The 15,756-nt window shown below is 42.4% G+C and overlaps 1 protein-coding gene across 19 annotated transcripts in view; it reads right to left on the minus strand.

Moving 5' to 3' along the window:
- The window catches only part of ldb3a (LIM domain binding 3a), a 69,247-nt gene that overhangs the window by 8,472 nt on the left and 45,019 nt on the right, over nt 1-15,756 (minus strand). For 6 of the 19 annotated variants that reach the window (XM_090238302.1, XM_090238238.1, XM_090238235.1 and 3 more), the window contains 3 exons: nt 13,200-13,366; nt 13,039-13,075; nt 11,978-12,420 (listed from right to left, as the gene is read on the minus strand). The exons of 3 other annotated variants lie outside the window; for them this stretch is intronic. In XM_090238302.1, coding sequence (XP_090094428.1) covers nt 12,312-12,420; nt 13,039-13,075; nt 13,200-13,366 — 313 coding nt within the window. In that variant the 3' untranslated portion in view covers nt 11,978-12,311. Of the gene's footprint in view, nt 1-6,572; nt 9,108-11,977; nt 12,421-13,038; nt 13,076-13,199; nt 13,367-14,797; nt 14,828-15,756 lie in introns of those variants that run through there. 10 more of the 19 variants (XM_090238268.1, XM_090238248.1, XM_090238279.1 and 7 more) reach the window with 4 other exon arrangements.

Below are 15,756 nucleotides of genomic sequence, written 5' to 3' on the forward strand. Positions count from 1 at the left end.
ATTCACTTCAAACCAGTGGTGTAAAGTACTTATGTAAAAATACTTTAGTTTCATGCCCTGATCTATTTCACCTGTCTCCACCCCCTCCAGGTGTCGCTTATTTTCCCCAGTGTATTTATCCCTGTGTTTCCTGTCTCTCTGTGCCAGTTCGTCTTGAATGTTTCCGAGTCAACCAGTGTTTTCCCCATTCTCCTGCTTTTTGCATTCTCCCTTTTCTAGCCCTCCCGGTTTTGACCCTTGCCTGTTTCATAACTTTGTACCTGCCTGCATGACCATTCTGCCTCCTGTGTCTGCATTTGGGTCTCGCCTTGTGCCTTGATAAAAAAAATACTACTTAAGTAGTTTTTTGGGGTATCTGTACTTTGCTATTTTTATTTTAGACAACTTTTACTTTTACTTCACTACATTCCTAAAGAAAATAATGTACTTTTTACTCCATACATACATTTTCCCTGACACCCAAAAGTCATTGTTACATTTCAGATGCTTAGCAGGACAGGAAAATGGTCCAATTCATGCTCTTATCAAGAGAACATCCCTACTACCGCTGATCTGGCAGACTCCCTAAACATAAATGCTTAGTTTGTAAATTATGTCTGAGTGTTGGATTGTGCCCCTGGCTATCCATAAAATTAAAAAACAAGAAAATCGTGCTGTCTGGTTTGTATATGGTTTGCTTAATATAAGGAATTTGAAATGATTTTTACTTTTGATACTTAAGTACATGTTATCAATTACATTTACTTTTGATACTTAAGTATATTTAAGACCAAATACTTTTAGACTTTTACTCAAGTAATATTTTACTGGATGACTTTCACTTTTACTTGAGTCATTTTCTATTAAGGTATCTTTACTTTTACTCAAGTATGACAATTGGGTACTTTTTCCACCACTGCACATCATAAGTTGATATAACGTTCACAGTTTTAAGCAACTGTGGCCACCACACTGGCTCCAGGAGATCCCTATAAAGTACCACTATTACATTAAAACTAAAGGGTGGATGGATGTGTTTCCTTATTTAAGCCCGCTGTTTATACAAAACAAAAATGACAATGGTTGGCTGAACGACACAAACTGAGGGAGTAATATGTACCATACTCCTTGTTATGCAAAACTAACCAATGATTTAATATTATCCTCACTAGACACTTACAAATCGGAAGAGGGTATTTTACGAGCATGTACAATTATTTATACAATAGTCCTCCTTTGTGTTAGTCCCATTTAAAATGTTCACGTGAGTACCAAATTCTACATCATTTGACCTTTTCAGCCATTGCACTTTTAAGCAGTACATCTATCAACAGCTGCTATTGCCTGTTGTCACTAGTTAGCCATTTAGTAGTTGATTAGAATGGTGCATCACAGCCATATAAACTCAGCAACAAAAAAAGTCCCTTTTTCAGGACCCTGTCTTTCAAAGATCATTCGTAAAAATCTGAATAACTTCACAGATCTTCATTGTAAAGGGTTTAAAAACTGTTTTCCATGCTTGTTCAATGAACCATAAACAATTAATGAACATGCACCTGTGGAACAGTCGTTAAACCATAACAGCTTACAGACGGTAGGCAATTAAGGTCACAGTTATGAAAACTTAAGACACTAAAAAGGGTCCTGACATGACCCTCCAGCATGACAATGCCACCAGCCATACTGCTCGTTCTATGTGTGATTTCCTGCAAGACAGGAATGTCAGTGTTCTGCCATGGCCAGCGAAGATCCCGGATCACAATCCCATTGAGCACGTCTGGGACCTGTTGGATCGGAGGGTGAGGGCTAGGGCCATTCCCCCCAGAAATGTCCGGGAACTTGCAGGTGCCTTGGTGGAAGAGTGGGGTAACATCTCACAGCAAGAACGGGCAAATCTGGTGCAGTCCATGAGGAAGAGATGCACTGCAGTACTTAATGCAGCTGGTGGCCACACCAGATACTGACTGTTACTTTTGATTTTGACCCCCCCTCTGTCAAGGGACACATTATTCCATTTATTTTAGTCACATGTCTGTGGAACTTGTTCAGTTTATGTCTCAGTTGTTGAATCTTGTTAAGTTCATACAAATATTTACACATGTTAAGTTTGCTGAAAATAAACGCAGTTGAAAGTGAGAGGACATATTTTTTTCTTGCTGAATTTATCACTGATTTGCAGGATACAAATTATTTTGATTGACATTCAAGTGTCACGCACTTCTGCTGTTCTATGACAAACTACCCCCCAAAATCATAATGAGTCCAGCCAGTGTGTGAGCTCGCAGTTGAGCAGCGACATGCAGAGTGAGCGTGGAAGAGTGTGGGATAGAGGAGCTACCATCATCACTCGATGTGGTGCGATCTCCAACTGTGACTACTAGGTGCTCAACCAAGTGAGCTACTGTCATATCACTAATTGTGTGGCCTTCACAGGGTGAACAGTCCCCATAAATGCCAATTCCAAGAGTATGCTTCTCCTTATTATGGAATGTAAAGGTCCAGACTTGAATGGGCCTGTAGGGATTTTGTGCGTTTGTTCATTTAAGAAACTGGTTGACCTCCAAATTCAAGATGAGAGATGGAATATCAAAAAGACTACTTCAGAGTAATGTTAGCTACATTCTGCATTAAACAGGCATTTTTATATTTGGGTCAAACATATCTATCTCACCATTAATGCTGTGAAGGGACTATTGACATTGTGGAGGAAGAGGTGCAAATTAGTCAAACAAAAACTTGAGTCAGCAATCGCAAATGCTGCCAAACCCCCACGAGCTTACACAGTGTACTTAAGCAGTCTGCAGTGTACATTCTGCACATCAAACCTCGTGGACCTTTTCCTTTCCATTCAGCTGTGATGGAGAGAGCTAATTCAAAGAGCGTTGGAAAGAAGTTTGTCCCTGTGCAGGCAAGCAAAACAGTTGCACAGACCTAATTGCACTCAATAGCATGTTTCCAATTGGGGGCTGTTGCAGTTCATTTTGCACCACTTTTCAGATATAATTATTTGTATTTTCTTATGAAACATAGCCAATGTGAATAAAGCAATGCTGCAGTCATGGCCTTGCTCTTTTGATCCGGATAGTGTCCCCTATCCCACACGTAGCCAAGCAACTCCGCACACTACCTGTCTGTGATGTGGTCAGTCTGTCTGTCACTGTGGCAGTCTGTTATGTTGCGTGTATACCTCAGGTGCTCGGTTCAGAACCCGAGGGCAGGGCTTTCGTTTGGGCAAAGTGCGGGTTCGAAACAGGGTGGGAGGTGGCCCTTGCTTCTAAACCTAGTTTCTTGACGAGAGTCAACAAGAGAGGTTTGAGAGACGGTTTAGGGCTCACTCCACATACACATTGATTACTTTGAATTTCTTATACAATCTTAAACCCTCTCTGAAATACTACACTGTAATGGAAAAAATAAGGCAACACTATTTGGATAGTCCCTAATAGATGTGTTAGATACAGTACCAATCAAAAGTTTGGTCACACCTACTCAATCAAGGGTTTTTCTTTATTTTAGAATAATAGTGTAGAATAACAGTGAACACATCAAAACTATGAAATAACACAGTTAGAATCACGTAGAAACCAACAACAAAAAAAGTGTTGAACGAATCTAAATATATTTGAGATTCTTCATAGTAGCCACCCTTTGCCTTGATGACAGCTTTGCATGCTCTTGGCATTCTCTCAACCAGCTTCATGAGTAATGCTTTTCCAACAGTCTTGAAGGAGTTCCCACATGCTGAGCACTTGTTGGCTGCTTTTCCTTCACTCTGCGGTCCAACTCATCCCAAACCATCTCAATTGGGTTGAGGTCGGGTGATTCTGGAGGCCAGGTCACCTACTCTGCATCTCACAAAGACACAGTGGTTGGAACCAAAAATCTCAAATTTGGACTCATCAGAACAAAAGGACAGATTTCCACCGGTCTAATGTCCATTGCTCGTGTTTCTTGGCCCAAGCCAGTCTCTTCTTCTTATTGGTGTCCTTTAGTAGTGGTTTCTTTGCAACAATTTGACCATAGTGGCCTGATTCAACCAGTTTCCTATGAAAAGTTGATGTTGAGATGTGCCTGTTACTTGAACTCTGTGAAGCATTTATTTGGGCTGCAATCAGAGGTGCAGTTACAGTTGAAGTCGGAAGTTCACATACACCTTAGCAAAATACATTTAAACTCAGTTTTTCACAATTACTGACATTTAATCCTAGTAAAAATTCCCTGTCTTAGGTCAGTTAGGATCACCACTTTATTTTAAGAATGTGAAATGTCAGAATAATAGTAGAAAGAATAATTTATTTCAGCTTTTATTTCTTTCATCACATTCTCAGTGGGTCAGAAGTTTACATTACACTCAATTAGTATTTGGTAGTATTGCCTTTAAATTGTTTAACTTGGGACAGAAGTTTTGGGTAGCCTTCCACAAGCTATCTGTCGATATAGGACTCGATATAGGACTCGTTCTACTGTGGATACAGATACTTTTGTACCCGTTTCCTCCAGCATCTTCACAAGGTCCTTTGCTGTTGTTCTGGGAATGATTTGCACTTTTCGCACCAAAGTACGTCCAGCTCTAGGAGACAGAATGCGTCTCCTTCCTGAGCGGTATGACGGCTGCGTGGTCCCATGATGTTTATACTTTCGTACGATTGTTTTTACAGATGAACATGGTACCTTCAGGCGTTTGGAAATGGCTCCCAAGGATGAACCAGACTTGTGGAGGTCTACAATTTTTTTTCTGAGGTCTTGGCTGATTTCTTTTGATTTCCCATGATGTCAAGCAAAGAGGCACTGAGTTTGAAGGTAGGCCTTGAAATACATCCACAGGTACACCTCCAATTGACTCAAATGATGTCAATTAGCCTAACAGAAGCTTCTAAAGCCATGAGATCATTTTCTGGAATTTTACAAGCTGTTTAAAGGCACAGTCAACTTGGTGTATGTAAACTTCTGACCCACTGGAATTGTGATACAGTGAATTATAAGCTAAATAATATGTCTGTAAACAATTGTTTGAAAAATGACTTGTGTCATGCACGAAGTAGATGTTCTAACCGACTTGCCAAAACTATAGTTTGTTAACAAGACATTTGTGGAGTGGTTGGAAAAACAAGTTTTAATGACTCCAACCTAAGTGTATGTAAACTTCTGACTTCAACTGTAACTGATGAACATATCCTCTGCAGCAGAGGTAACTCTGGGTCTTTCTTTCCTGTGGTGGTGCTTATGAGAGCCAGTTTCATCATAGCACTTGATGGTTTTTGCAACTGTGCTTGAAAAAAACTTTCAAAGTTCTTGAAATTTTCCACATTGAGTGACCTTTATGTCTTAAAGTAATGATGGACTGTCATTTCGCTTAGCTTATTTGAGCTGTTCTTGACATAATATGGACTTGGTCTTTTACCAAATAGGGCGATCTTCTGTATACCACCCCTACCCAACTGATTGGCTCAAATGCATTAAGCAGGAAAGAAATTCCACAAATTAACTTTAACAAGGCACACCTGTTAATTGAAATGCATTCAAGGTGACTACCTCATGAAGCGAGTTGAGAGAATGCCAAGAGTGTGCAAAGCTGTCATCAAGGCAAAGGGTGGCTACTTTGAAGAATCTCAAATAACATATCTTTTGATTTGTTTAACACTTTGTTGGTTACTACATGATTCCATGTGTTATTTCATAATTTTGATGTCTTCACTATTATTCCACAATGTAGAAAATAGTAAAAATAAAGAAAAAACCTTGAAAGAGTAGGTGTGTCCAAACTTTTGACTGGTACTGTATGTTCAATTAACTGTCAACATTATATTTGTCCTATGTCAATACGTATGGCCTTTCTTGGTCCCCTAGATGGGAGACAAAACGTTTATAAACATTAGACATCCTACTGACAAACTACCATTCATCTGCTGTGAATGCCAAAACATTGTTATCTTTGAGGGTCCAAAAAATGTGTATAAACACAGCTCGGAATGGTCCACAAACCAAATCCAGGATTCCAAGGCAGTGGCAGTGATGACCAACTACAGAAGCAACAGCCTGCACAGGCCCAGGGCATATGTTGTGTTAAGGCTGGTAAAAAAAAAAAAAAACGGATTAAGATGGATGGATGGTTATGATGATGAGGACGTTAAGGGTTAAAGGATGATGGTTTTTGCAGACTCGCTCTGTATGACTACAGCACTCCATTGAGGCTCTCTGTTCTCACACCGCTCACAGACATGGGAGGTCAGGTCTTCCCAGTGTCTCTCTCCTCACAGGTTCCACACAGTCCAGGTGATCACAACATCAGACTGTTTGACTTACCTTGGACACTGAATATGGACACTCTCCCTTGTGAATGTACTAAACCCAAAGCCCTAGCCACTTACACATGTCATACTGCTCATGAAACCTTTTACCGGTTTAGCATGAAAACAAAAACATACATTTCAATCTATGTTCAATCAATCACGAAAACATCAGAACAAAACAGTCCCCCTCAACGAAGGTACACACACAAATATAGCTACACACCAATTAAAGGGAAGAGCACCCAGTTGGCGGAGGACAATAAAACCACAACAGGCAAAAATGTTCAACCCACACAGAATTACCTCTCAGGGGTGGGTTCATGGTCTACGGGGGCAGGCTCTGGAGACTGGTAAGCAGCAGTAGGCGAAGCTGCCTGATTGGGCGAAGCAGCGCTAGCAGGGAGAGCGACATGTGTGGGGCTGGTGGAAACTGGAGCATGCTCAACAGGGCTACTGCATAAGAGGTTAAATTGCATTGAGAGAAAACCATCAGCAGTCTGGGGCCGAAATCCATATGTAGGGCTGTGTATATATGAACTAGAGGGTTAATGTCAGCACAAATAGACCTGTAAGGTTATATGGCCTCAATCGCATGCAAAACCAAAAGCCTTGATATTGCTCAGCCCAAAGCAAGGATGTCCATCAAGAAACAAATGGAGAAAGAGTAGGAAAATAAATCAATGACAATTATTCACAAGTCTTATCTTTCAATATCAGGATTTAGTGCCAGAGGTGAGGAAATAAACCCTCTGCGGGAAAAAAAAACCCTCACAATCTGCTCATAATAAGATAAAAACGAATGTTTGAACTATCGATTTTGGGTGAGTCACTGGAGAAAGCGCAGAGACTGGCAGGGGTGAGTGGGGTGATACCTGGTTGTATTTCACTCTTAATGGAAAGCTGCCTAGCTGCTACTGCAGGAATCGATTGAGCATAATGGGGAATGATTAAATAACTGCGTCAAGACAAGCGCTTCATCAACCATGTCCAGGGTCAGAGGGAACCACCTCACTATATGCTTGATATACACAGTCCTTACGCAATTAACACAGTGTATTACACATTGATTTGGAACTGTATAGTGTATCATACTAATATAATATAATCAGAGACAATCTAAGGTGTTGGGAGTTTCAGCCATAAACTCTGTTGGGGAAAAGGATTAAACAGAGTATATACAGAGTATATATAACAGCAAAAAGGAGAGAAAAATGAACACACTCAGTGAGCATGGCCTAATCAATGAGTGTACGCTACAGAACATTTGTGAATTTACTTTTAAACATGAGTGAAAATGAACAGTGACGGCTCCCCAGATCTTGACATTTAAACACAGCTGACTTTGACATGAGGCCAAAACATTGAGTGAATGACTGTGGGAGAAGGTGGGGTTGAGGACTGGGGAGAACGGAATTAATGCAATGCCCAGGGGGAGCTGCCCAGGCTGGTGCAGGTTGGGGGACAGAGAGGGTGGCAGGCATCTAGCAGCAACAGGCCTGGTGGTGGTAGACCGATGGCTGACCCCTACTCACTTCCAGCACCCTGACCTCCTCTCCTGGACATCAATCTGACCAGGAAACAGTGGTCTCAGGCGGTCATTTAACCCTTCATCACTTTCTGTGGTGAACTTTGGAGGTTAGCAAGTGCTCCTAGGTTGTAGTGATAGTGGGTCTGTCTATGGTGTGTCTCATAGCTAGATGTGTGGAGCGAGGAGTGGAGTGTTGGCAAGGGAGGTGGGAGGATCAGCACAGATAGACAGGTGGTAGATGCTCTCAGTTTGAGTGACAGTTAACAGAGGAAGTGCCTTTGAGGCTGGGTACAAGGACAGGACAGGCCACAGTCACACAGATACAAAAGCCTCTATCTTCAATTACTTCTGAATCCAACCAATGAAACCTATTACTAGGATAAAGTATTATAATCTAGAACACCTGATTTTAATTATTAGCTGGTTGATAAGCTGAATCAGGTTTGTTACAACAGGAGTTGGATTGAAAACCTACAGGAGGGGGTCTCTCCAGCAACTGGGTTGAAGAGCCCTGCTCTAGAGAGACCTCAACAAAGTCCCTTTTAGCAGATGGGAGTGTAGGAAACCCCTCTCAATTGTGTTTCAACTGGCCATCCTTGGGTATAAGTGACATTAACTCATCTGACATAGTTACAGACATCTAACTTCAATACTACTGGATCTCTATTTGAACGCAGACAGCCATGTACACAGACACACACACAGACACACAGACTTGCCTCACAAGGGGTTTACATAAATGGGCATTCTGTGCAGGTCATTAGGTACACACTGAGGACACTGGCCTTCAAAATGCATTTACCCTCTTCACGCATTTACCCTCTTCATGCAGGATTAATAGATTGCATTGGCTGAATTGCTGGGATGTATTTCCAGATGTTTCCGAGGGAATGACAGTTTCAAGTTAGGGGCAGATTAAGGATAGTGTGCTTTGAAGGCTGAAGTCAAAATCTGGTGCCTCAGATTAACAACACAAGGGGAACTATGTTCAAAATAGAAGATTGCATACATGCACCACTCTTTCATATGCCAATGATCTATAAACAGTTTGGAATTTGAAATACTTGATCCGTAAACTAAATGACGCCATTTCATTTCTCACTTTATCTCACTGTGGAAGGGAAAAACTTGAGGACACTAATTTGAGGATAGTTTTAAAGGGTAACACATGTATAGCGCCCCCCCACTGGTAACATCTGCTTGGCACAACTGTCAACAAAGGGAAATTGTGATATCTCCCACTAAAGCAGCTGGGTTAGTAAGGCAGCTCCATGGGCAGGCAACCTGACACCTCGCCTACCATTTCACTCTGCTCCTCATTCTCTGGGAGAGAGAGACCACTCCGCGGTAGGTAGGCAAACACTGGCGTGTGTTTGCATGATACTGGTGAGGTGGGCAGACAAGTGCAAGGGCAGGGGAGTCTTTAGCAAGGGGGAGAGAGAGACCGGTGCATGCTCTTACAGGCAATTAGGAGGATGAGAATTGAGATTACAGATAGTCAAGGCAGGAGCAATGGGTCTAGTACTAGGTGGTTTAGAGACATCAAACAGGTATGTATTTTACCATGTTCAGCTGTCTACTGTACATCAAAGCAGTAGTGCGCTTTAACCATGGAGGTTAGGATTCGTGGGAGGGGGTTGAGGGAGGGGCATGGATGGGTTACTGGAGACCTGTCGTAGATGAGGAAGACACTGACTGACAGGTGATCCAGGCAAGACTAAAGACAAGGAAACACAATGATTCAGACACACAACATGAAGACAGACACAAACACATAGCTGTCCACAGGTACCCCTCACCCTCTGTGCCCTTTACCTGGTTCTCAAACGGGACGTACAGTAGGTCTACATTAACTCTACCTTCTTGATTGCCAAAAACTGTCATTAGTCCCATGAATTAAACCTACAACATAACTTCTTATCGCCTACTGTCACAAGCTCCTCTATAATATTGAGACAACCAGTTGGGTCCTTGAGGCTTTTGAAAACATTATAATTTTCAAAAATAATCATTAAGGAAATAGGAAGTCACATGAGCCCTAGGCCCCTAAAATGAGCCCTAGGTCCCGAAAATGAGCCCTAGGTCCCGAAAATGAGCCCTAGGTCCGGAGAAGTCACAAACTGCAAAAACACAAATCCTGCCGGGAACTGAGCACACACACCAAATTACTTTCCACTAATTTGGAGTTGAGGGTGGGATGAGATAGCTATGGAGTGATGTGCCGAAATTTGATGCGAAGCAATGGCGCAGGTCCTGATGTTTTTGGATTGTCTGGTGTGTCAGTTCTAGAATCTGTGATGAAAAAAAAAGAGGGAGTGAGGGATAGGAGGAGCAGAATACTGAATGGAACTGAAGTGTAGAAGGAGATCTTGTATGTGGGGCGGAGACTGAGGCCTGAGTATGATAGAGGAGGAAGAGGAGGCGTGATGAAGGGCGAGAGGGGGTCAGCCACCCAGAGGCACTCCAGTGCAAACACACTGTCTACCCAGCATGCATTGCATGCAGGTGGAAATATCCCTCAGGGGAGGTGAAGAAGAAGGGGGAGGAGGAATGATGCCAAGGAGCATGTCCAGGCAAGGAAGAGGCAGTTAGCAGAGATTTCCAACAGTTACAAACGGCCAGTAATAATCCACTCATCAGCCCACAGCAGAGCTAAGTAACACCAGTTCCCCTAATGTTACAACCAGACAAGCAGAGTTATCTTTCAAAGGGCTTTCAACACCTTCAAACATCGCCTCGCCGACTCTCACTACTCACATATTTGACTTCCTGTTCGCCTTTCTTATGCAGGAGGATGGGACGAAACCCAACAGGGTGTTGTCTGACGGCTGTGCTTGAATCCTGATATGATAGTCCCTAACTTCAGCCACATCTGACCTCCTTATAGTTAGCAGCTACAGAGACTCTTGCCTCATGGACAGACCATTGATATAATACTGCTTCTACGTAATAACAGACGATCAACAATTGCTAACAATTGATGGCATGATTATACTAGAGCTAATGATGGCTGAGTTCGGTACAATAATTACACAAAAAATGGCCCTGTGGAACAGACTAAATGGCATGTGTGGAGAAGAACAAAGCCCTGTTTTCTAAAGGTGTACCAATGAAGCACGTCAGTTCATCCTTCTGTGAGTCATGTGATAATTAGCTTGGTTTATTTTTACAGTGTTTCTAAAGAACTTTTCGGGATAACATTAAACAATCGCTTTGAGATTGTATTTGTAATAGATATCTTACAAAACACTTGACATGATGCAACATACAGTAGGTTGGAATCATGTATGGAAAAGGTTTTGCAAAGCCACCTGCTTTATATCAAATCTCTCCGTTTCTTTCTAGGTCAAGTTGTGTATATAACAGCTCAAATGCCAAAAGGACTTTATCAGGAGCTTCTGTGAAAAAAAAAATCCTTGACCAACTTGCTTAAATAGTGAATAGCCCTGCCCTTGGTAGCTTAAAAGAAAACAGCTATTCAAACCTTTTCAATTACCAATGATGAAATTGAAAAGATACCGTCAAAGAAAATGGGTGACCTTCTCTCATTGATGTCGAAAGCAAGGTCATGGTCAATATGGAATCCAATCATTTTCCTTCTGATTGAAGTCATACTCGTAATCACGTGGCTATCTGGCCATGAGCCAGATTGGACCCTATCCTTTTCATATGTTTAAAGATCAGTGCATTGCACAATGCAGGCAGCACTCCTAATTATCCTTAGTTTACTTTATGCCATTCATCTTCTCTGGGAAAATCTCAAATTCCTCACTTTCTCATAGGCTGCAAGGGTTTGCTGCTCTCCACACATTCCAATGAGTCAGAGCCCGGGGGTAAGGAAACAAACACGCCATGTTTCATCGGTGAGGGATTCATCTTGAGATTCAATACGACGTTTGCTGATATGGGGGAATTGTTTATCCTTAACTGGACCCTTGACATCTTGTTTAAGTTCTATTTAATGGTTCCTTGGTGAAATGGTTCCTGTGAAAGTTAAGTTTGTGATGACTCATATGTATAATTGTTTATTGTCTCTAAGAGGGTGTTGGGTTGCTATGCTATAAAGGTAGGCAACTATTTCCTCCATAACTTCCATTTAAAGCCTGTAAACTGCTACATCAAAACATAATCTCTTCTCTTTTCAGAGTAACAATCTGATATGAAAGCAACTAAAGGAACATTTTTTATTTAGTGGCATTGTTTTTATTCATACTTATCACAATGTCAAACTCAAATAGTGATAATTTACGGTTGAAATACAATACAACTTTCTTATACAGCTGCAATTACTTTAGAAAGCTAGCATCAACTTAAATAGCCAAAATAAGGAGGGAATATGACATTGGGCTAAAATCTTCACTACAACATGTGATCAACAAGTATTGAACAACCCTCTTTCCACGAACTCACATTCCAGTATCTTTAGCCTGACCTTCTCCTCACTCACAGTCCAACTGTTTTACCTGCTCTGCACTTCTCTGGTTGCTACAGTTACGTTCGGCCTGACACATATTTTAAACCACAGCTTTTTCTGGCAGGTTTAGGATTTGAGCAGACAGGCCATTGTGCCAATTTTTCAATTTGGCAAAACGTGGACCTTTAAATTCCGTGTCAAACTTTTCCCTGTGGCATGAGGAAAGAGAGAAAGGAAAATGGGGGGAAGAGAGAGAAAGGAAGAAAGGGGGGGGGGGGGGGTGAGAGACGGGTTAGGGACTGTGGCCTCCACTCCCCTGCCTGAGTCATGTGAGGGTCAGAGTGCACTGGGGGCTCCCAAATCCTCAACAAACACAAATCAACACAACCCCACTGGGTGGCTCTATGATGTCATGCACCATACTGTATCAGGGAATAAGCCCAGGCTTGAGAAATCCCTCATGAAGAAACAAAAAGGGATATTTCTGCTCTGTGTGTGTGGCAGCAACACGTTACGTGGCATTTCAGCTAGAGGAGTCTAACAGACGGCTCATCATGAGGGCTATCCGTAATCCATGTGAGGGGGACTGCAGCGTCGAAACACCTCATGCTATTCTCACGGTTGGCTCAGCAGGACATGACTCACACTCTAACCTTCAAGTTCACCACAGAGAGTGGTGTGGAGCTGGGCCGTTTGGTAGGGCTGAGTGACTCAGTGATCCTTGACCACTAGCTAACAGCAGAAACTCTGCTCTGGGATCATCTGGGGCAATGACCAAATACGGCCTTTTTGCTAGGCCACACCGGTCGCTGCTGCTAGCTGCCTACCTTGATTTCCTCAGATGTTCCACATCTGGGTCTTGCACTAAACGGAGAGGGAGAGAGAGAGAGAAGAACCATCAGTAACTGAGTGTGTGGCAGGATAAGAGGGGTAGACTAAACTAAATTAAACAAGAACAGAATAGAAATAGAAAAGCAGCACTACTTACTGAACTCCGTTCCCGTGATGTGGGCGAGGAGGCGGAAGGACTTGGACTGCACCTGGGAGGAGCTGCGGGCCCAGTCATTCAACTCCGTGTCCCTGTCTGCAGTCTTGATCACAGCCTGATAAACTGGGGAGGCACTGTCTACCTGAGCATCTTTTACTGGGAGCGAACTGGAACCACAGAGAGAGAGCTGGCTCGTCACACTGGCACTAATTCATGCCCACCATAGCCTGACAGCAATCAGGGCGAATAGGAAATGTGGGGTGTTAATCGAATTCTGATCACAGTGTTACAAACTGCAGTCTGGTGGTGATTGTTTATTACTGGGGTATGTCTGAGTGTAGACATATAAAGTACTATAACTAACCTTTGTAGCCTACTTAGATGACTAAGGAGCATTTAGGAGAATGGGGAGAGGATCTATTTCAAAGGCTCCCTCTTCACTTTTAATTTGAGATGTAAAAAACAGGCTCGGTCATGCATTAGGGGAGCTGCAAGAGAGGAGCTAAAAACTGGACATTGAAAAGCAGCATCCACCAGCATCTGCTCACACAAACCAGTGATAGAATGGTAAAAAGCTGTCAAATAGTTTCCTATTTGCAGAAGCTTGCACGCGAAGCACTATGGCTACATAACGAACCCTGTGGCATCTTTTCTCAACAGCATATTTCAGAAATATAATTTCATAAAATAAAAACACACATACTGTACCTCTAGCAGGAGGAAAGAGCTCAGAACATTCAGTTTAGTGTCATTATTAAACTAGTATAGTTCCTGGTATATGGCATAGCTAGTGCTGGTCAGTTGCACATTACTGATTGGGAGGTTCAGAGTATTGAGGCCGGCACTTAATGTGTTCGTCCTCCGTTCATTTCCTTTTTATATCCATATAAATCATGCAGTTCTTTTGCAATACAAGAGACTACTGACCTGTGATAATGTCGCAGCTGACAATAAAATCTATTTTACAGAGTGCCTTGAAACATAAATTGTCCCTGTGTAGCCAGCAGGGCAGTGGACTCCGCCTAAGAAACGGTTTGCTATATCAAGACAATAATAATACTTTAAAAAAATAACAAAATAACAAAATTATGATTCTGTGGTTGACCTGTTGAGCAATATCGGTTTGCAACACACTCTGCTTTTCTAAAAACAAAATCTTTGTTTGGCAGGGAAAACTACGAATCCATGTCTGTTTTCCATGCATTTCAATCACAATACAATTTCAGCACAATTTTCCAACGGAATGAAAAATTGTTTGTTAGTAATCAGTCATTGATAAAGACCCACAATCCCTGAATATCAAAACACCATACTTATAGTGATGTCCTCGACAAACAGCTGCTCTGCAATCGACTCCCGTCAAACTATGACGTCATCGTTGCATTACGGTGCAGAGGCAACATCCGGGCAATTTTAGACATCATTCCATCAACCCACAAACCACGCCAATTGGTGGCGTGTAGAAAATTGCCATGGGTAACAAAATGTCCAATCAGAGTGAGGATGTAGTGGGTTAGCAGTGAGGGGAACGGACGTAAGGAGGGAGGAGACAGCACACAGGCTGTGCTTCGTAGGTTGTCACAGAGCGGTCTACTTACGCCAAGGGGGAGCCGGCTGGGACTTCCTCTCTGTTCGGCAGGGAAGGGGTGGGGCGGGGTGAGGTGGGGCAGTGGATGGATGGAGAGGGGTGGGGGGGAAGCAGCATGGCATGGTGGGTGGGATGGACAGTGCGGTGATTGGGTTTGTTGAGGAGGAACCGAGGAAGTGAAAGAGGGAGGATTAGATATGGGTCCCGTAGCGGAAGGAAGGCATAGAGTGAGACCCTCAGCTTTCGTTAATCTCACCAAGAGAAATTTCCCTTTTCTCCACATATGAACAAAACAATGTGTCTGGTTATCAATTTCTAAAGAAAGTTCTCTGTTTCCATGAAGCATGTGTGTCTATATATTTACATACAATGATACAAATCAAGAGTTTACAGTCCCTTTCATTAAACTATACATTTTGTACTGGGATGTCTGTACTGGGATCTTCAGGTATTTGAAAGGCAATTATGAGTGTGGGTGAGGGTATGTAAAAGGGTGGCAGGTAGCCTAATTAAGAGGGTTGGGCCAGTAACCTAAATGTCGCTGGTTTGAATCCCAGAGCAGACTTAGCGAAAAATATGCAGATGTGCCCTTGAGCAAGGCACTTAATCCTAGTTGCTCTGGATAAGAGCGTCTGCTAAATTACTAAAATTCAAAAAGATCAGGGAAGGCTTGGTGACTAAAGGTGATTGGGTGGCTTTATGCTTGAAGGTGAGCAGCATGAAGACATTCATAGAATGGATGGAATCTAACAAATATACTTGAATATTGCCACAGGTGACCTGCATTTGTAACAAGGAATATAGATTGGTTAGCTGATAACGTCACGAAAACAGAAGTCAGCATATTGTTGTTATTCTAGATGGCCAGATAGCTACCAACAATGACAAGAAACTGCAATGTCGGGAATCGTAAGTGGCTCGTTTCAACTTGTTCTTGATACCAGGTCATGTTTTGAGGTGTTGACTGAT

The sequence above is a fragment of the Oncorhynchus mykiss genome, chromosome 1, assembly GCF_057628025.1.
Source record: "Oncorhynchus mykiss isolate SJ-2025 chromosome 1, ASM5762802v1, whole genome shotgun sequence".
Lineage (NCBI taxonomy): Eukaryota > Metazoa > Chordata > Actinopteri > Salmoniformes > Salmonidae > Oncorhynchus > Oncorhynchus mykiss.